The 23,278-nt window shown below is 34.2% G+C and overlaps 1 protein-coding gene across 1 annotated transcript in view; it reads left to right on the top strand.

Annotated features, from left to right (window-relative positions):
- The window catches only part of LRP1B (LDL receptor related protein 1B), a 1,901,338-nt gene that overhangs the window by 863,834 nt on the left and 1,014,226 nt on the right, over nucleotides 1-23,278 (top strand). Inside the window, exons 4-5 of the mRNA XM_043576625.1 lie at nucleotides 16,555-16,674; nucleotides 20,712-20,840. Of these exons, the coding sequence (XP_043432560.1) occupies nucleotides 16,555-16,674; nucleotides 20,712-20,840 (249 nt within the window). The remainder of the gene's footprint in view (nucleotides 1-16,554; nucleotides 16,675-20,711; nucleotides 20,841-23,278) is intronic.

The following is a 23,278-nucleotide window of genomic DNA, read 5'->3' as shown; positions in this document are numbered from 1 at the left end:
ATATTCCATTTTATTTACCTGTTCATCCATTGAAAGACATGAGTTGTTTACAAGGTTTTGGCTATTATAAATAATGTTGCTATGAATGTTTATGTAAAAGTTTTTAGGTGTTCTATTTTGTCCTGGGTGTATGTACAGGAGTAGAATTGCTGGAACATATCATAACTTGACCTGTAATTTTTGAGAAACAGCCAAAATCATTTTCAAAATGGCTGGATCATTTATATTTCCACCAGGAGTGTAATGATGGTCTAATTTCCCTATATCCTCACTGACCCTTGTTATTGTCTGTTGTTATGATTATAAGCATTCTTATAAGTATGAAGTCTTTTCATTGCGGTTTAATTTGTATTAGCCTAACGAATACAGATGACTATCTATTTATGAGTTGTTGGCCATTTGTGTAACTTCTTTGGAGACACGTGCATTCATATCCTTTCCCTGTTTTTACATTAGGTTATTTGTGTATTCATTAATGAATTATAGGATTTATTTATAACAATTATTAAATTTATGAATTATCTCAATATAAATCCCTTACAGGTCTTTCTTTATAGTTTAGTTATTTTGAGAGAGAGATAGTGCATGCATGTGTACACAAAAGAGAGCGGGGGAGGGGCAGAGAGTGAGAGGGAGAGAGAATCCCAAGCAGGCTCCACACTGGCAGAGCAGAGCAGAGCTGAGCCTGATGTGGGGCTTGATCCTATGAACTGTGAAATTATCACCTGACCTGAGATCAAGAGTTGAATGCTTAATCTTACAGGCTTTTATTTGCAATTGTTTTTCCCTTTCTGTGGGTTATCTTTTCACTTTCTCAATGCTGTTTTTTGAAGGATAAAATATTTTAGTTATGTTGAGCACAGTTTATCTGGCTTTTCCTTTGTCACTTGTGCTTTTTAAATTTTTTTTTAACATTTATTTATTTTTGAGACAGAGACAGAGCATGAACGGGGGAGGGTCAGAGTGAGAGGGATACATAGAATCCAAAACAGGCTCCAGGCTCTGAGCTGTCAGCACAGAGCCCGACGCGGGGCTCCAACCCATGGATCGCAAGATCATGACCTGAGTGGAAGTCGGATGCCCAACCTACTGAGCCACCAAGGCACCCCTGTCACTTGTGCTTTTGATGCTCCATTGAGCAAGGCTTTGCTTAACCCGAAGACTTGAAGATTTACTCCTATGTTTTCTTCTATGAGTTTTGTCATTTTAGGTCTTATATTTAGACCTGTGATCGTATTTAAGTTAATTTTTGGATGTTGTATAAAGCAAGAATTCAACTTTTTCTTGTTGCATGTGAATTTTAGTTGGCTTAGAGCCATATACTGAAGGAAAAACAAAACGAAACAGAAGCAATGACAAAACATACCTTCCCCATTTAATTTTTTGGAACCTTATTAAACGTCTATTGAACATAGCTGTGAGGGTTTATTTCTGGGCTCTCAATTCTATTATGCTGATCTATATACTCCAGTCTTCTTGCCAGTATCACACTCTCTGGATTATTGTAGCTTTGTAGTAAGTTGTGAAGTGGGGAAGTGTGGTTTGTCTTCCATTTTGAGTTTTTTTTTCTGGCTATTCTGGGTCCCTAGCTTTTCCATATGAATTTTAGATCATCTTGTCAATTTATGCAAGAAAGACAGATTAGGGATTTCTTGGAATCTGTAGATCAATTTGGAAAGCATTGGCATCTTAACAGTATTGTCTTCTAATCCATGAACATAGATTTCCTTTCCATTGATTAAATATTCTTTAATTTATGTAAATATTATTTAGGTCTTACAATTCTTTTTTTTTTTAATACATTCTTAAGCATTTTATTGTTTGGTGCTTTTTTAAATGAGATTTTTCTTTTTTTCAATGAAATCCTTCTTAATTTCACTCTTTCACTTTCAGATTGTTCATTGCTAGTGGATAAAAATGCTATATATTTCTATATAAAATGTATACAAATACTATATATTTCTGTATAAAATGTCTAGGAATATATTTTTGCCATTCTCTGATGTATAGTCACATTAACTAGGTATTCTGTTAGCTAGCTCAAATGTATTATGAAACAGTTCTAGTAAATTTTTTTCATTTCGGCTATTTTTATTTTTAAATCAGGCTTTTACCACTTGATTCATTGTAATAAATTGTTTTTCTGTTTATACTTTTTTTTTTAATAAGCATTGTCAGAACTTGCTTTTTTGTCATTTTTTATTGTGGTAACATACACTTGACATCCAATTTACTATTTTAACCATTTTTTAGTGTCTAGTTCAGTGGCATTGAGTACATCAAAATTGTACAAACATCACCACCATCCATGTCGCAAATTTTTCAACTCTCCAAACTTGAAATGCCATATAAATTATGAAGTAAGTCCTCATCCTCTCCCCCAGCCCCGGCAGTTACCACCATACTTTGTCTCTATGAATTTGAGCACTCTAATTACCTCATTTAAGTGGAATCAAACCATATTTATCTTTTTGTGACTGGCTTATTTCACTGAGCATTATATGGTTAAGGTTTATCGATGTTGGAGCATGTGCCAGAATTTCCTTCCTTTTTAAGGCTGAATAATATTCTATTTTATGATTTAGGTTGCTTTTATTTTCTGATTAGTTTGAACAATACTACCATACACATGGGTGTACAAATAGATGTTCAAATACCTGCTTTCAATTATGTTGGGTAAATACCCAGGAATAGAATTGCAGATCGTATGGTAAATCTATGTTTAACATTCTAAGGAACCACCATACTGTTTTCCCTAGTGACTGCACCATTTTACATTCCTAACAGCGATACACAAGAGTTCTAATTTCTCTAAATCCTTGCCAACACTTTTTATTTTCTATTATCTCACCTTTTTTTTTTAATAACAGCCATTCTGATGGATATGAAGTTGTATCTCATTGTGGTTTTGTGCATTTCTCTGATGATTAGTGATTTTGAACATCTTTTCATGCGACTGTTGGCAATTTATTTATTTTCTTTGGAGAAATATCTATTTAAGTTCTTGGCCCATTTTTTAATTGGATTGTTTGGTTTTTTTGTTGTTGAGTTGTAGAAGTCTTTATAAATTATGCATATTAATCCCTTATCATGTATATAATTTTAAAATATATTTATATGTATTTTCTCCATTCCACAGGTTGCCTTTCTACACTGATAGTCTCCTTTCATATATAAAAGTTCTTAACTTTGATGTAGTCCATTTATCTGCTTTTATTTTTGACACCTACTCTATCTGTATTCTTCCCTTACTTCTTCCTTAATTTGTTTTTCTTTTGTTCTGTGAGCATATTTACAATAGTTGCTTTGAAATCTTTGTTGTGGTGCCTGGGTGCCTCGTTGGTTAAGTGTCCAACTCTTATTTTCCACTTGGGTCATGATCTCATGGTTTCATGAATTTGCACCCTCCTTTAGGCTCTGTGCTAACAGTGTGGAGCCTGCTTGGGATTTTCTTTCTCCCTCTCTCTCTGCTCCTCCCTCATTCGCCTTGTCTCTGTCTCTCTCAAAATAAATAAACAAACTTTAAAAAAAGAAGAATCTTTGTCTGTTTACTTTCACATTTGGGCCCTCTGAAAGGCAATTTCTATTACCTGCTTATTTTTTTTTCTTGTGAGTGAATTATAGGTCCCTGGTTTTTTTGCATGTCTTATAATATTGTGGTTGAATACTGGAAATTTTAGTTAATATATTTTAACAACTGTGGACACTACTGTAATCTGTCCCTAACTGTAGTGATTAATAGGTTTTGTTTGTTTTGTATGTTTAATTTTTTATTACCTTGACTATTTCGTGAAGTTTATTTCCCCCACAGTGTGCAGTCTCTGATGTCACCTTTCACAGGGAATAGCCTTGGTCAAATGTACAGTTATCCTGGGATGACACTGGCCTTCTAAGGGCACTCTTTGATTGTCTGTTTACCTTATCAGTTAAGCTATGTGCCTCTGTTGGTAGCACACTCAGCAGTTAGCATTCACTAATTATCAGCTTATTATTGTTTTATTTTTTAAAAGCCATTTTGGCACAAAATGCTCCACAGTTTTATTCAATAAAATTTTGTTGACCTTTCAGAAATAGACATTGAACTTTGTTCCAACTAGAAAGTTCTTCTTCTTAGCCATCTTTTCCCCCCAGTTCTAGCTGACCTATGTTTTAGTTTGTTGTCCCTATGGAGCCAACATATTTATTTTAATTAATTGCCACCAAAATCTCCATTGTTTTTGACACCACGTTTAGGCTTGAACTTCCCCATATTCTGTTCCAAATAAAGCCAGTTCCCTTGCGAAGAATAACAAAGCTCGTTGTTCTTTATTTCTGGCTTTCTTCCTGGGCATTATCTCTGTATCACTAATCTGGAGCAGACGATGGGGGCAGTGCACCGCTTTCTTCAGAGTTATAGCTCTGTATTACTAGTGACTTTCTAGTGGGTGTGATTGCCTGTGGTTTTCTCGGTTTAGGACTTCTGCCCTGTGAGTGATAGGGATGAAAGCAATTATAGCCCAGTATTCTTTATCTGTTCACCTTAAGAGTGTTTTATTCCTGTTTTTAATACTGTGCCTATTGTTCTCCAGGTAAGAATTAGTCTAGTTCTCTTCAGAGAATAGACCTTCAGTGTTCTGCTGCAAGTATTAGAAGAGAAGATATAGAAGATTTAGCTTTTCCTTTCAATCAATTCTCTTTACATCCGCACCCCACCTTATTCCTATTCCCACTCCTTTTTGGGCTATGAAGTGTTCAGGTTTTGAGCCTTTCCAGGATTTCGGTGTTATGTACACTTGTGTTTTGGCTCTCTTCTGAGGGCTTCTATGATGCACAACTTGAGTTCAATATAAATCAAAGGTTATTTTAGTAATGCCCCCTTGGAGCTGTGCAGTACACAGTCTCTTTAGAATGCAGCAGCCTTGATCATCATCCCTCTCATCTCCTCAGTCTTTGCTTAGAAGATTTTATTTCCTTAGTACTAGAAAAGGGCTAAATCTGTGAACACTCATTTATTGCTTCTTTCCTTCTAAAGTTTTGTTGACATCATTTGTTTTAGTCTTCTTTCTTATTCTCTTTCTTCTTGTGGGCTTTTCCCTTTCTTATCACTTTAATTTCATTAAGGATTTTGCAAAGTGCAAAGGTGAATAGATGTGCTTAATTGAGGTGTTTAGCATAGAGAGAACTTTTTGACCTGATATGTGTCACGCATTGTGTTGCATTTTCCTTTGTTCCTTCTTATAGTGTTGAACTTGTGTTGAACATTCCCAAAGCTATTGGTACCTCCTATGGTCTTAGATTAGTATAAAGATTTAAGATAACAATGTTTGCCATTCAAAGATGACTTCTATCTTTACTTTCCAAAAATATTTAGTCACAGGTGCTTTTTACCTACTAAGCGTGAAGAAATTGCTAGAAGTTATGAATTCCCTGTACAAAGGGTGTTTCCCTATTCCTGCTGCCTCACCTGTTCTAACTCATTTGCTGCTCCATCTTATTATATTTGTCTTATATAGGTATGTAATACACTTATATAATTTATATGTATATTGTCCTTTCACTGTATATTGACTTTTTTTACTCTTCTACCTCTAGAATAAAAAAAACCCATTACCAGATATCTGCAGTTGCTTCTTGGTAAATGTATTTTTCTCTGGCCTTTGTGGTAAATTTGCTTAATTTGTTTCCTCGAGGATAGGTTTCTGTGGTTATCATTAAATATATTGAACCAGGAAAGACATGATAGTAGTTAGCTTATTGTTAACAAATCTAGCATACCATCCTTACTATAAAATCAAATGCAAAACACTAAAACAAGATGTCTAAACCACAAAATAGTTTGACTTCCCCAGTCTAATGCACCTGCCACTCTCAGGTTTCTCTCCCTTATCTCTATACTGGTCCAAATCTCACCATTTATATGATAGTCTACAAATTATAGAGCATTTTTACCTTTACTGTCCCTTTGAATATTCCTAAAATCTTATCAGACATTTACTAGCTTGGAAGCTAGCACTCAGAAAAGTTAAGAATCTAGGCAATAGTTAAACATCTGGTAAATGACTTCGCAAATAGATCTAGGCTTCCCACCTTTAAGACTAAAACACATTTCAAGATACTGTGTGTCTTCAGTCTATTCTTCTACAGAAATAAAAGATGGAAGTGAAAATTCCTGGATTTTATTGATGAAGCTGTTGTTGATGATTATAATGGCAATGAATATAACTGCCAACCTGTGATGGTTATTTACAATGTGTCTGACACTAAGTGCTTCTATTGAATCACTGTGTTTAAACTTCACACCATCCCTATGAAGTTAGTAATGTCATTATCCTCCTATAATTTGTTCTGAGAAGAAAACCCCACAGAAGCATATGTTGTTTTATCTTCTCGTATCCTCTTATTGATAAACTGAGGTAAAGTTTTCCTTTTGTGTACAAACCCTGCAGATTGTAGGTTAATTATTTAGCAAATTTTGTCAATGGATATTGAAACCAAGTCTGTCTTTTCATAAAATAAAACAAATTAATCTCTTCTTATTTGATTGTGCCTTGATAACTAGAGTTTAGTTTTGTATGTAAAAAAAAAGTTAAGAAGTTTTGCATATTGAATTTCAGAACACTGAATGCCATTTACAATGAAGAGTTTCTTCAGAAATAGGTACCTACTATTGGTAAATTGTTAGAAATGGTTTTATTTGGAGATCCAAAATAAGCAGTTCTTTATCCAGTGTTAACCAATGAGTTGGGATGGTTGCACCTCCTTTTTTATGTAAACCCTTGGTTTGCAGACATAACATAAAACAGAAAAATCTCTTAGCACTGATGCAGTATGCTCTCAGTTTGTTGCTGTTGTTGTTGTTACTTTGGTTTAGCTTTTGTTTCTACATTTCAAAGCATATGAGGCAGCATATCTCAAAGTTGTATTCCTAGCGTAGATGGAGAAATATATTAGAAAACAGCATGGAAAGCAGAACAGTAAACAGTACTTTCCAGAAAGTAAATAAGAGAGTGAAAGAATGTTTGTGGGGAGAAGACATGCACTCTTAATCTTCCTGATATAGAAGTAATACAGATCATGTCCACACATGGTCCAGTGAGAACTAGTTATAAGGCCCTAACCATGTGAAAGGAGAGCAAAAGTTACTCTGGCAGGGTAACCACTTCGTAGAAACATCTCAGAGTATAGAAAGAGAGTAAAAACATGTTTTAAACAGATAGCTATGTTTACCATACAAACTAGATGTGTTTCAGCAGGTAATTGTCTTGTTAAATTACTAATTATTTATTAATGGAATAATATACAACTGCCAAAAATGATGGAGGTTCTGCATGTTTTGAGTGTGCATGCATACTCACAGAAGTTATAAGAAAAAAAAAAAGTATGCCATCTGTTATAAACCCCAGACTCAGTCCACAGAATACTTCATCAAACTACATGATTAGCCTACAGCTTCCACCTCATAATAGTGCATCAAATGATAAAGAATTTTGCTTCTTGTCAAAAGAGGAGTAAATCCTTATGCAATATTAATATGCAAAATGAAAACTATGAAATGACAACTTTGTATACACACACATACATATAATATATATATATATATATATATATATATATAATTTCTTCTCAAAACTTAATAAGAAAACAACCTAATAAAAAAGTAGGCAAAGGATTAAACAGACATATCACCAAAAATATCATTGTTTGACACATACACACATGAAAAGATGTTCAATATCATTACCATTAGGAAATGCAAATTAAAACCATAAGGTTAACATTACATAACAATTAGAGTGACTAAAAAGTTAAAATTAAAAGCTGATGATAAGAAGTATTGGTCAGAAGGCCAAGCAGCTAGATGATTCATATATTGGTAGTTGGAATGCAAATTGGTACAGCTGCTTAGGAAAACAATTTGATTATTTCCTATAAAGCAAAACACCATTTTACCGTATAAACCATCACTCTCAGATTTACTCAAATGAAATGATAACCTGTATTTGTGTGCGAATATTTATAGCAAATTTAATCAACACCAGAAGTAACTTAAATGTCTGTCATTTGTGAAATAGGTAGATAAACTGAGATACATTCATACGATGGAATACTATTCAGCAATAAAAAGGAGAGAACTACTGATAAAGTAACATGGATGAGTCTGAAATACATTATGCTAACTAAAGGTGCTATAGGCTGGATTACTCCATTTACATAATATTTTGGAAAAGGCAGAATCATTGAGACAGAAAACAGACCAGTGATTGCTAAATCTGGCAGTGGGGAAATGAGTTGACTATAGAAGGGCAGAGGAAAATATTTGGGGATAACGATCCTGTTCTCTATCTTGATGGTGGTATTGGTCATACAACTATATGCATTTTTTAAAACTCACAGAACTGTACATAAAAGGAATGAACTTTACTGTATGTAAATTTATACCATAATAACAAAAATACAGCCAAAAACAATAACTAAAAATTGTCTGAATGTTGTATCTTTATATATGAGAACACACTGAAAATTTGAAGCTAGCACTGTAGCTTAGTACTATGCAAAGAATTCTGAAGAAATCACATTAGTAGTCATAAGCAGCAGCCTAATCTCAGCAAGCCAGCTCACACTGCATTTTACTAGGCCAAGGAAACAGGGGTGAGAGAATGAATGATATGACACAAATTATCGCCATTCTAAATATGTCAAGCTTACGTCCTGCTGACAAGAGGGACTGGCTGGCATGGTAAGTAGCTGCATCAGCTTTTTCAATCTCCAAGTATAAGAACGGAGTGAAATACTTTTTTAATGTGCTACATAAGAAAATGATATTTTTTCCTAATTACTGTGATTATAGTTGTTGCTTAAAAGGCATTTTTATAAGCCAAATTCAAAGAGTGATTTGATTACTAAAATTGAGAATTAAACACTATCCCATTTTATAAAATATTGTCTTAGCTTAAGTTTTGAGAAAGTGCCTATATTTTTTGGTATTTCCAAAGAGTTGATAAAAGTTCTAATTTCCTCTCCAGGAGAAACAGATAACCTAGGAGCCTATGAATAAAATAGTGCAGTTGTGTTCTCACTGTACTGCTAAGTCCAATACATCGATGTGAATTGTGATCAATGTGAATTGTTCAATTATAGGTCATAAAGGCAGCCAGCATAATGCTATTGACTGCAGCTTGGATAAGTCATGGGTACACATATAAGACAGTGGTTCTCTGGCTTAGAAATATTTATATAAACTAAACAAATGAGGGGAGATACCTCCTAACAGTAATACCTTGTAATGGTTGGAATCTGGTCATCAACTTCAAATCAACCTTCTCTACTGTTCTGTTTTTATTCTGTGGCAGGTTAGCAAAATGTATCTGTGTATGTTTCCTAAATCATAAACCTGTATACATTTGTGGAAATGTGTTTTAAATCCCAATGCTGTTAACAATCCCTAAGCTTAGGCAGACTACCATAGTATTAGGTAAAAATTTCTTAGCCGATTTATCAATTGGTCTGTGCTTATATAGCAAATTAAATGTGGATGTACATTGCTTCAGAGAGTAATAGTCATATTTTATAGAAACTAGTTAGCCAGTACAGAAAAATCTTCATTTCCTATGGTTTAGTATTTCCCTGTTGGGGATTTTTCATTCAGGTAAAGATTTCAGGAGAATTATCAAAACATAAGATCTCTGCCAAAAAGTGTCAAAAGATGCACCAAGTTATTTGGGAATAAAACTGGAACACCCAAAAGTAAGGAGCGAAAGAGAAAAGAAACGTATCTCCCAATTGCTTGGAGATTATGTAAATTATTTCAAGAATACTGACAGTAGATATTTTCTTGTACCGAACAGATGATTAAACCAAAATTGTAACATGATTGTAAAAAGTAATAATAGATGCAAAGAATTATATGTGCCAGGAAATATTTTAAGAACTTTGCATGATATACCTCATTTAAGTCTCCCAACATCGCTATGAGGTAGTTTCTATTATTATCCCCATTTTATTTTATTTTATTTTATTTTATTTTATTTTATTTTTATTTATTTATTTGTGAGGTAGAGGGAGAGAGGGAGAGAGGGAGAGAGGGAGAGAGGGAGAGAAAGAAAGAAAGAAAGAAAGAAAGAAAGAAAGAAAGAAAGAAAGAAAGAGAGAGAGAGAGAGAGAGAATGCCCACAAGCTGGGCAGGGGCAGAAATAGAAGGGGATACAGAAACTAAAGCAGGATCCAGGTTCTGAGCTGTCAGTGCAGAGCCAAACGCAGGGTTTGAACCCATGAAATGTCTGATGATGACCTGAACCAAAGTTGGATGCCTTACCAACTGAGCCACCCAGGTGTCCCATATTATCCCCATTTTAGACATAAGGAAAAATAAGTATAGAGAGCTTAAATCATGTGCCCATCACCATAGTATTCTTTAAAAACCCGGGTACCTCAGGGGTTGAATGCAACAGACACTTTTTCACTCACATCACCATCCATTTGGGTCATCAGGGGATGTGGATGCTTGCTCTTTCAGGCTCCCTCCAGTTTAGACCAGTGCCATCCCAAGGTCCTTGGAATCTTCTGTTGACCTCTCTGCATCCAGAAGGCTGACAAGTAAAGAGAGAGTTCATCATCAGAATGCTTTAGAGCCCAGGTCAGGAAGTGGCACACACTAATTTTGCATATACTATATTATCCAGAGCCAGATTTATGGCTCCAACCTAATGCATGTCCACTCAGAAAAAAAGTAATCTTTTTATTTTCTCAGGAAGAGAAAATAACATTGGTGAATATTAGCTATTTTTTTGCCATGCTTATAGCCTAAAATTAGGAAATCTGGGGTTGGAACCTAAGTACCCTGGCTCCAGTGCTTAAGACCTTAATGATGTCTTGTACCACTCAGAAAAATGAAACAAAGTGGTAAAAGAGATACAAGATTTAGTATGAAATGAATTTCTATCCTTCTAGAATCCTGTTTCTATTTATTAGTAACACAAATCCAGAAATCTGTTTCTAAGTTAAAGGATGACTTGAGAAGCTTAGTGCCTCAAAGTTACCCATTTCTTGTTAGCTGTTCACTTGCATTTGATAGAGAGGATGTAGTCACATTTTGGTAATCTATACAACTTGGAAAAAAGCATAAAAAAGATTCCTTAAATATCACAGAATGTAGTGGGTCTTTGTTGGGAGAGTCTTCATCAGTTGAATTAGATTTGATTCCTGAAATAATAGCTTCTCTTTTTCCATTAAAAAAGACATTTTTATGATAATGCTGAGAAATACAGATCAAAAACCATATTACATATCTGTATTCTGACTTGTTTATTTCATCCCTTTAGATAGTAGTGGTCTTCCTACTTCAGTCTAAGATCCAAACCAACGAGAATGTTACATGAACATATGACCGTGCTTCAGAATGTAAAGCACTCTGTGAAGACTGATAATTCCAGTACAAAATTTCTGTTCTACCCAAATAAGCTTTCTAACAAAATTAGTCTGATGTACTTTTAATTATCTTTGTAAGCATTATAGTGTTGCATGTAATTAAGCATAAATGGTAAGCAGCTCAAATAGATAATGTTACAGTAATTGGTATTGCTTTTCCAGAGTTAAGCCAAATTTTAAAATTTAGTTTTTCATGTTGTTAGTTCTTCATAATTCTTCATGATCTATTAGAATAATCCGTTTTTACCATTTTTCTTGATATCATACTTTCAATCTCTCCACACATACACAAATTCTAAAAGAGGATAAATTTGATTAATCAAAAGCTGAATTTCCCTCTCATATCTTTGGCTGTTTTCAACCACTAGCCACCCCTCCCCCCCCCCCAACACAGAAAACCATGTGTGAGGTCCAGTGTTTCATATCCATTTCCTCCATTTTTTCTCATTTTCCTCAGTTTTCCACATCACTACCCCTAAATTGGTAACTATTTTCAGCGGGTATACTCCAGATATTTCAAGATTGGTGAGAGCAGAAATATGAAACTAATGGTCTGTGGATTTTGTAGTTATAATTGAAAGGGAAAACAAGGAATTGGGTAGTGAAATTAAGTGGAAAAAAATAAAGCACTTAAAGTACTGAGTTAACATGCTTGCCTTAAGGTAGAGACTAAATAAATTAGTTCAAATCTACACCTTTATTCTGTTTATCTCATAATATAGTTAATTCTTTTCTGTAAGAAACCTTTCCTATTTCCTCTTTCTGTCCCAACCCCTGACTACACTTCCTCTATCCTCTCTCTTCCACTGAAACCTTTTTTAAAGGTCTTAATTGATCCTATTAAAAAAACCAATGCATTTTTTTAGGCTTCTTCCAATAATATTTCTCAAAGGTTTAACCTTTATTCCTCTGCTTACTTCCATGAAGTGTTCTTTCTCCTTAGATTTTGTGAAGCTCTTCAACTTCTCCATCTATATATTTGATATGTTTTCTCAATTTTCTTTGTTGAGAACTCTTCTTCTGCTTGCCTTTCACATATAAAAGTTCTGTGGGTTGGGGCACCTGGGTGGTTCAGTCAGCTGAACCTCAGACTCTTGGATTTGGCTTAGGTCATGATGTCATGTTTCATGGGATCGACTACAGGTCAGGCTCTGTGCTGACAACAGGAAGCCTGCTTGTGATTCTCTTTCTCTCCCTTTCTGCCCCTCCCCTGTGTATGTGCTCTCTCTCTCTCTCTCTCACACACACACACTCTCTCTTTCTAAAAATAAATAAATAAACTTAAAAAAAGTTTTCTATGTTTATTTGTAGTATAAATATTCTTTATAGAGATTGATTCTATTCTGTTTTGGGCTTTAGTTACCTACTTTTCCTTTGTAACTTCCAAAGCTAAATCTCCAGTCCAGACTTCCTTTCTTAGTTAGACTCAAATTCTCAACTTTCTCTTGGCCATTGTCTTATCAACATTTGAAACTAAGTAGTCAAAGGCAAATTTAGTATTTTCCCCCAAGCTTCTAGCCTTTTTGTTATTCTTAATTCATTTTATTGTTACTGTTAACTTCCTGTCATTATGCTTTCACCAAGTATTTGGCCATCCATTCATCTAAATCTTCATAGTTCTAATTTCTGTCTTTGCTATGTTTAGTCTTATAGATAGCTTTTCTTCTTTCTTGGTCTTTCACTCATCTTTCTCCCTGATATTAGGTACCATCAAACAATCTGTCCTCAATAACTCACTGTGACCCTCATTATCAAAACAGAAAAGTCTACTTAAGCTAAAAATTAATCCACTCTGATCTAGCCCAAAACAATAATTCCAGCCCCATTTCCTACCACATCAAACACTACCATTTAGCCACACACAGTTATTTATCATTGTACTTATTTCTTATAGGCTTTCGTGTCTTTTAATTTATTTTATCATGTTGTCTGCTTTATCTGGAATGCACTTTCATAAATTTTGTCTACTGAACTCTTCTTATCTTTTAAATTTCAGCTTATATTAAACTTTTTTCACAACTAGTTTCCATATTGTCTGTGCTCATTTCCAGTCTCTGGAAGATTCCTTCTGTTTCCAGCTCACGTCACTTGTATTTTTATTTAGCATATGTATTTTTCTGCTTTAAAGTATACTGTTGCTTACATTGTCATCCTTCCCACCTAACCCTACCCACTTCAACACTCATGTTGTAATTCCTTAATTTGTCAAAAGCAATTTTGTATGTGTGGAACCCTGGCAGAGTGCTTAGCATTGACTAGGTGCTCAATCAATGTTATCTAAAGTAGCATATATATTCAGGGCAATTTTGGACTGATTCCACCATAATCAAACAAGATTTGACAAGTCTATTACCTAATTTGAAGATGTAAATGAACTATCTTTAGGACCTAGTTTAATTTAATGGACTAGAAATGACACCTGAGAGTGTTAATCCTCATCCTAGAATTAAGCTATTTTATTGATTCATTCGTCCTATAAAAATTATAAAACGCTTTATCAGTAGCACAGTACTAAGCCTAGAATGAAAAACAAAAATAAAAATATATGTATACCATGTTTCCAACCATCTCTATATTGTACATTGGGAATTAGAGGCAATCAATACTGAAAACTTAGGCTCTGTATGCAGGGTGACATTACATGGTAGCTCTCTCATATATTTGCTGCACAATCTTCGGTTAATATCTACAAGTTTAACTGTTACAGGATTTCAAAGAGATTGCATATTTAAGGAACTTGGTATATGTTAGGTTTATAAATTGTAGTTATAGATACTAGTAAAGGAAACTATAATGTAAATAACTACCATATGCAAAGCAAAAATGCCATAATTTTCAAAGAACCATTTGCTCTATATTTTTATTAATGTATTTTTACACATGCAATTACTGGTCTTTGTACAGCACATGAATATTAACATTTTATTAGCATATAATAAACAATGCCCCAAAATCCAAGCCTAGAAATCAGATAGTTCATCTATATATTGGTTGAATATGTATCAAGGAAATAGAAATTGTACCAGCTATTTCAAGGAGAACGAAATCTAATAAATTATTGATTGTGATCGAAGCAGTGAAAATTAGAAGTTGAAGAGAGCACAAGTAGCTTTCAAGTTATGGTACTGTGGTTCTGTTGCAGGGAGAGGGGAAGCCATGGTACTTGATGAGTTCACTAGTAGCAATTGGATCAGTAAGAGACAAAGATCAAGGTTTCTGCCCTGGGCACTTCAGCCTATGTGGTTCACTAGAATGGAAAGAAGCCTTCAAAGGGGGCTGTGAAATAGGAGTAACATCAAGACTGTGAAGCTATGGAAGCAACATGATGAATGTGTATCAGTTAGTAGTTAACTGCCAAATGCTGCTGAGATGTCAAGTAAGATGAGGACTGAAAATGGCCATTGTACTTCTCAACATCAAGGTTATCAGAGACATTTATGTAACCAGTTTCTATGGAGTAGTGGAGGTGAGACCTCGATGGAGTGGGTTTAATATAGAAACAGGAGAAGAGAGAGGCAGTGAGTATGGATTATTTTTTTAATTATTGTTATAAAGAGGAACAGGGAAATTAGGCAAAGTTGACTAGTAGGGGAAGTGAGGTCAAGGTTTTTTGTTTTTAAGTTGAGGAAAAATAAGAGCATGTTTGATGCTGAGAACGAGCTAGTCAGGGATCTGAAAACTGTAAGTCCCTCTAGTAAATCGTTTAGGCTTTGTGGGTCTTAGGTCTCTTAGGAAATAGTCACCTATTCCTTTGTAGTGTAAAAATAGCCATAGACAATATGTAAACAAATGGGCATGACTGTGTTCCAAAAATATTTTAATTGTCGGAAAGAGATGGGCTCTGGGGTGATCTAATATAAACTGTTAACAAATGATTATGAGAGGAAGCAGAGAATAGGTGAAGTCATATCCTCGAATAGGTGAGAGGGGACAGGATTTGTGCACAAGGATTGGAGGGAGTTGGGCTTTGATTAAGGGTAAATGTGGATTTGGGTAAATGTGAATAAATGTGAAACATAAACTTGTAGAAAATCTCTTTGATTGCTTTAGTCATCTGTGAAAATTAGGAAGCAAGACCATAATATGTGACTGACCAGTAGGAAGAAAATTTGGGATTCTAAAAAGGGAAGATGCATGAAATAATTGCATGAAAGAGTTGAAAAATATTTGGGCTAAGAAAATAGTTATATAGGTAGTAAATTGCAAAATTTCAATTTGAATGTTCTAGCTGTTCTTTTCTACATTGGAGCATTCATATATTTTTACTGTAATTTATATATATATATATTTTTTTTCTGAAGCACCAGCTAACCTTGCAGCAAATATCAACATATTTTGAATCATTTAACTTTAATCTTCAAAACACTTATTTTTCTCCCCAGGGGAAAAAAGAGATTGTTGCAATCCATTAATACTTCTATTTTCAGACAGCAAAATCAGTTACACATTCTATCCATATATTTTTCTAGTTTAGCAAATCTTATTCCTGTTAGAAATTATTTGTGCAATGAATATGCTTCTGTCACTTCATCTCTGTTTCATACATTTATCATATTGAATTCTAATTTACTCTGAGGTTTTGCTAACTTTTGCTTCAATGATGTATTTGCTCTGAAAGAGTTCAGATATAATGAAATATATTATGTCCAGTATTTGTCTTATATTTTGCCACCAATGAAAGATAAATTATTGAAATGGAATATATTCACATTGATTGCTATGAAGGTTACACATGGATTGTAAATCAAAACAAGCCCTTAAAAGATAGAAAATCAATTAGTGTGTCAGATAAGAAATGCATAAATGTTGAAATCAACCACTGGGTTGACATTTTTCCTCTTGAAATAATTTAATTTATCAGAATTTGAAAAGATTTGTGACTTTGAACATCCATAATAAGCTAAAAAGTAAACGACCAAACAAATCTAAAATTTTGTTAACAATACTTCAGACAAATACAAGCCAATATTTTAGAGGGAATAGGTAGGTATTGTTTGTTTTCTCAACCAACCACAGAAAGTTTTGAGGAGACCAATGAGAACTATATTATCGTGGTCATGCACAGAGTAAATATTAACAATATTTAAATTTAAAACAGTACACATGTGTGCACAGTTGTATTGACATAGTGTCTTTGATTTTCTTTCACAGAACTATTACCCAATTGCCAGCAGTTGAATTGTCAGTATAAATGTGCAGTGGTCAGAAATAGTACACGATGTTACTGTGAGGATGGGTTTGAAGTGAAAGAAGATGGGAGAAGCTGTAGAGGTAAGTATGATACATGACTTTATTACTGTTTCTTTTCCCTTTTTCTTTTTTCTTTTTTTTTTTTTTACAAAGGCTTAGTTAATAGAAATTTAATAAAGTATCTTAGAGCACTTACCATATACTTCACACGCTGTTTATGTTATTTTTGTTTCCTTCAATTTAAAATATGATACTGCCCCATAAACCATATATATAAACATAACACATATGCATTTTTTACCAATAAATTTTCAATTCATATTGCAATAATGTCAAACATGGGAAATGTCAACAATAGGAAGTGGTTTTGGGTTAACTGTGCAAACACTGGATTCATTGTTTTCTTTTAATTTTTTTTTTAATCTTTATTTTTGAAAGCGAGACAGAGTGCAAGTGGAGGAGGAACAGAGAGATAGACACAGAATGTGAAGCAGGCTTCAGGCTCCAAGCTGTCAGCATAGAGCCCAATGTGGGACTTGAACTCACAAACTGTGAGATCATGACCTGAGCTGAAGTCAGACGCTTAACTGAGCCACAAATGGTTTTAACTTCCTAAATGTTTTCTGCTAGTTATATAGCTGCAGGGAAGTAGACATTTGTTACTAACTGAGGTAGGTTAATGATGTCATGTAACATTCTTTACCATTTTTACTTTTTTTGGATTAGTGATTCTGGCAGTTGGCATTTTACCAATAGCAATAATGATGAACATAAAAATATTTATGTGTGTTTTTAATGTCTTAATCCTTGCTTTTGTGAATGCTATATAGCACATGTTTACTCTCTGAAATGACTCCACTCTGCCATACCAAACAATTCTAGGTTACTTCTCGATTCTATTCATTTCCATTATTTATAGGTTAATATATACATATAAATCTGATATATTCACAATATAAGTAATACATTATTTTATATAGTATTTAGAATCTATATATAGAAAATATAAAATGTAGAATCTACATATATGATCAAACAATATCTGCATTGCCAGAGCCACTAATAAACAAACTATTTTGTAAAGAAAGTGGTGCTTTGCCGATTACATTAAACCTTTGCTTTAAAATTATCACTTGCCCCTAGTAACAGAATCTTAAAGTTGAAAGAGTCCTCAGAGAGAATATTGTTCAAATTTCTAATGACAGAAGTGAGAAAAGTGAGACCCTGAGAAATTAAGTGACTTATTTAAGTCTTAAACATCTTCTTAGTAATAGACTTGGGAATAAAACTTGGGTCTACAGAGCCTACTTATTCTTGCCTTGAAAAGGCTCATTGCTTTTTAATGTACATCTGGGCTTGAATTTTTCATTTGTTGTTTGTTTATTTTCTGTATAATATAAATATTACAGAAACATTTATTATTAAATATTTGTCACACACAGAGGCTATTTAATCTGACTATAGGTGGACCAAATAGTCCATGTTTATTTGACTCACCATTTTTAAACCAAAATTAAAAAATCAGAAGATTACACACAAAATCTCAGACTTTATAAAAAAAAAAAAAACAGAAGATCTGGCAACATTAGACACTGTATAATCATTAATGTCAGCCATATATGAATAGTACTTTTGCTTGAATGCATACATGCATGCAATTTCCAGTTCAAAACAGCTCTTTCCATTCACACAGAGTAGGCTAATATACCTATACAGCATCCTTACTCTTTTGCTACATCTGAGTCCTGTAGTAGTCAGGATTTTCAGCTGCTTTTGCATGGATCTGTTTCTCCCCAATCTCCTAATTAAATCCATAAAAAAAAAACATAATCAATAACTTCTTTTGAATGTTAGTGAGGACTTAGGCATCAATCAGTATGGAAGGTCATCAATGAAAGAGGAACTCTTTTTACTTTCTCTGCACTTCTGGATGGCCATATCTGAGCATCATTTATGCCTTCCTGAAGCCTATTTCCAGGGTAATTTCTGTCCTTAAAGGGAGAAAGAAAGCAGCATTATAAGTAATGACATGCCTATTCCTTTGCAGCCAATTTTGTGAAGTTACATGAATGTTATAGCAGTGCATTCTGGTTAAGAAGAACAACAACAAAAAAATGATTAATCATATTGCTATCCTGGATAGCACAATCATGTCAGAAAAACTAAAATAGGAACCAATAAAATGAAGGTTGAAAAATCTGAAAATTGATAAGAATCATTTCTGCCACTAGGGGCTGGATTTTACCAAATAGAATGTTTAATTTCTTTTATTATCAGTGGAAACTTAGCTTCAAATTCTATTTTTTTTTTATCCCCAAAGCAACTTACTTCAAACAAACTGTCCATGAATGCAAGCTGTTATATGAAGCCAAAGAAATCTCAGAAAAGTGCAAATTAATGACATGCAAATGCAGTTTCCCAATTTAAATGGCCCCTTAGTTAGGAATATTTTTGCTTTTCCTTAGTAAACTCTTTTCTTAGTTCGGTGTTCAGAGGGTTGGCTGAGAGTTCCCACCCTTTAATTGTGTGTTTGATCTTTCTGGTGATGCCATCCTGGCATTATCTGGTGGTCCCACCCTGAGTCACCTCATTGGCCTAGACTAAGGTATATTCGGAAGGGACTCCTAAATAACAAAAGACACTGCTATTGCTCAGAAAATTATAAAGATTTTAGGAACTCTGTGCCAGACACTGAGGATAAGGAATAAATACATATTTTTATCATACCACTGATTTTAGTGTACCACCACTCATTTCCATCTATCCAGTCTTCACATGTAGTCTGTTGTGTTTATTAAACATTTCAGTCCATTCCCTTTCCTCCATCCCCCCACCACTTTGTTCGAAGTATAATGGCATCAAAATACAATTTCTTGTGTGAAATTAGCACATAGCTAATTTTTCAGGATCTCTTCCCTACATTCACCAATCCAGTTTTATATATGTTTATTTAGTTTTAAAATATAAAGTCGATTAGATAGCTCTAATAATGCTTTCCCAATTCCTGTGTATAATGTACAACCCTTTAGCATACAAATAACTTCATTATCTGACCCCAAAACTACTTACTCAATGCCATCTCTTACCACTTCTCCTTATCTGCCCTTATTCCACTTGACCCCTTATGCTCCTTTGAAATCCCCACTATGCTGTTTTAACTGGAGTGCCACTTTCTACCTTATCCTATCTTACTTAATCTGAGAAAGTCCACATCATCCTTTAAACTCAGTATGCAGCCTTCAATTAATATTCTACCTCTAATTCCAAGCCAGTTCACTTCCCTGTGTTTCTATCATAACCAGACTGTGCCTCTATTATAAGGAAATGCATAGAATCAAAATTATATTTCATTAGACTTATTTCACTTCAGGTAGGAACCATGTTGCATCAAAATTTTTTTTTGTTTCTTCAGGGATTAGTATCATACATGTACACAGGACAGGCTGAATGTACATTTGTCAAAGTTATTAGCTGACACAATTTTTTTAAATTTTATTTTCCTGGTTGGTTAAGAATCATTAAGTACTTGCTGTTTATAGAGATTTGAACTAGATGCAGGAAGAAGGAGTATAGGGAGAGGAAGAATGTAAAGAATAGAAAGAGGACCCTAGATATGAAAATAAAATTTAAGATGATTTTTTTTCTTTTAAACACTGTTTAATAGTTTCCTCTTTTTGATTTAGTGAGGGTGGTTTGCATAGTTTGGCTCAGAACTCTTAATCTGTTCATTTAAAACCATGTTACTAGACTAATTTCTTTGTTACAATAGTGAAAAAGTCTGTCATGAACACTAGATCTATTCAGCAAATATTCTTTGGAATGCATTTTTGTCTTTGAAAAGGATATAGGGACTTCTATCCTGCCCATGAGAAATGCAAATAAATTCTCTTTTAAAATAAAATATTAGGTATTAAGTTTGATCTTGCATCTCTGTAACTATTAAAGCAATATTGAATTTTGACTTTCAGTTAGTGTGGTTTTGAAAAGACTTTTGGACTTGGCTCTTCCTTTGTAAAATAATAATCTCCTTCCAAAATTTGAAAAAGAAAATTTCTTTCAGGAGAAACAAAATGCCCAACAATAAATCTGCTTACAAATGATGCCCATTTTCCTTGTAGATCAAGATGAATGTGCTATTTATGGTGCATGCAGCCAGACCTGCATAAATATATACGGATCCTATGCCTGCAGTTGTGTGGAGGGCTACATAATGCAGCCAGACAACAGATCTTGCAAAGCCAAAAATGGTAAGTTATGGTTTTTGTCCTTCTATAATTTATTTCCTTTTTTCAGTTCCTTTTTGTTAGAAATGTAGTAGAGTAATATGGACTTGAAAGAAATAGATTTTTTCCCCTTCATTTTAATTCCCTGATCCATACTTAAAAATCCAGAGTAGTTATTTCGGTTGTCACTGGTCATTGCAGAACTCCTTCCATTAATAGGAAGTTTCTAATTTTTGACAAAACCTGTTGAAAAGAAATGAATTGATGTTAATCATCCATCTCTCTCCTAGACTAGGAAATAGATTCTCAACTGGTTTCTTTGAGCTCCTGCTTTCTCACCAAAATTCATACTCAGCATAATAAAGTGATCTGCTAAAATAGAAACCAAGTCACTTCATTCTCCAGCTTAAAATCTTCCATTACTTTCACTCATCTTAATATAATCCAAACTTCTCACAAGACATGTAAGAACCTAATGGTCTGGCAACGTTTACCTTTCCAGTCTCACTTAGTGCTACTCTCTCCTTTCATTACACACCAGCTATAATGTTTTTGTTGTTGTTGTTCTTCTTCAACAGCATTGCTCTTGCCTTGAGGTCTTTCCACTTAATGTTTTATTTGCCTGCAATGCTTTTCCCTATGATATGCACATTCTTACCATTCAAAGCTTAGCTAAAATGGCTACATTCAGAATGCCTTTGCTGCCCATTCTGCTTAACAGTATGTACCCTCTCCATCACTGTCTTGTTTCCCATATTTATTTATTTATGTATTCTTCCTCAATCACTATGATTTTTCATTTTTATTTTTTATACCACTACCATTTGAACTGAACCCCATTATGCATTTGCTTATCATGATTTCTTCAGAATAATGGAAGTGTTATGAGAGTATGGAACTTGTGAGTTTTGTTTTTTGTTATTTACTGAATTCTGATCTAGCCTGGAATACATAGGTACTCAGTTTGTGGGAAGAAGGAAGTAAGCAAAGGATAAAGCAAAGAAAAAAAAAAGAAGGAATGAACTTTTCTTTCTGGTTAAAATTACTAAGATGAATGCTCCACTCTTTTTTAAAAAATGTTTTTAATATTTAGTTTTGAGAAAGAGAGCGACAGAGACAGAGGATGAGTGGGGAGGGACAGAGAGAGAGGGACACATAGAATCCAAAGCAGGCTTCAGGCTCTGAGCTGTTGTCACAGATCCCCACATAGGGCTCAAACTCACAGACTGCAAGATTATGACCTGAGCTCAAGTCAGCCGCTCAACCAACTGAGCCACCCAGGAGACCCATGAATGCTACACTCTTAAGTATTTGGAATTCTTGTTTCAAAACTGCCTTCCTATTACCTTGTCCCTGGTGGGGGAGGGGGGTGGGGAGAAACCTATTGTTTCAGCACAGTATTCAGTCTATTGTAAACACTCAGTAAGTGTAGATGATTTGCTAATGAAATAGCCTCAAGATATGTTAGTAACAATAGGATAATGCTAATATTTTGTGGGCTGAATTAAGAATAATACAAGGAAATATTTACATGCTATTCCATTTAGCTTCTAAGTTTTCTCAAATCTGGTTTCATTTTATGGGTTTTCAAATTATGATGTTTTGATGAATTACTGAGTGCCCCTTTATCCCCTTTTATTAGCAATTATAAAATGAAGCATGGGATAGCATTCCATTCCCTTTTTTGAAGATAGATTGAGCAAAGCATTGGATTTGCTTCGCAAACAGCCACAGTTGTCTCCCTCTACAACATAACCTCATGCTATACTTTCAACCATTTCCCTGAGACAGTGTGTTAAATTATTTACAAGACATTTGTATACCAAATTAGACAGAAACTCTTTTACTTCTTAGTTTACTTCTTTGAATTATTGACTTGGTTTATGAGGCCACATTTATTTTGGGGGGGGCAATCCTTGAGAAAAATTAAATCAGGTCGCATATTCTTTTTTCCCACCACTGAGAGTTCTGACTTAAAATATTGATGGGCTGAAGAAGTAGAAGGCTTGTTCTTTACGGTTTCTATTGATCCACACAATATTGCTGTGGCTTTACAGGGAGGGTGTAATGTAATAAACCCTATACAAAGAGGCACTTCCTTTCTTTGTGTGGAGAAGGTATCTGCCAGTAACAATGTAACCAGAGAGGGATGGTACATGATAATATAATGCTGAATCAAGGAGATTTGATGAATCTAGAATTGATAATGGAACATATAAAAGCCTTCACCTCTTGGTGGTTGGCTTGATGACAATATTAGCCTACAGAGTTTGAAAGATACAGTTTTTATGAGAATGTTTCTGGGGTTTATAGTTTTAGAAAAATGAGTTGCTAGTAATATAGTAAATGATCCAAGTCTATACCATATATTGACTAGTTCTAAAGGTCACATGGATGTTTGAACCAATGTATTTGTACAAATTCTAAAGGAAAACGATCACTTTTGCTTTGGTTTTCTCAAA

Source organism: Prionailurus bengalensis, chromosome C1, assembly GCF_016509475.1.
Source record: "Prionailurus bengalensis isolate Pbe53 chromosome C1, Fcat_Pben_1.1_paternal_pri, whole genome shotgun sequence".
Classification (NCBI taxonomy): domain Eukaryota; kingdom Metazoa; phylum Chordata; class Mammalia; order Carnivora; family Felidae; genus Prionailurus; species Prionailurus bengalensis.
This window is presented reverse-complemented; position numbering and strand designations above follow the sequence as displayed.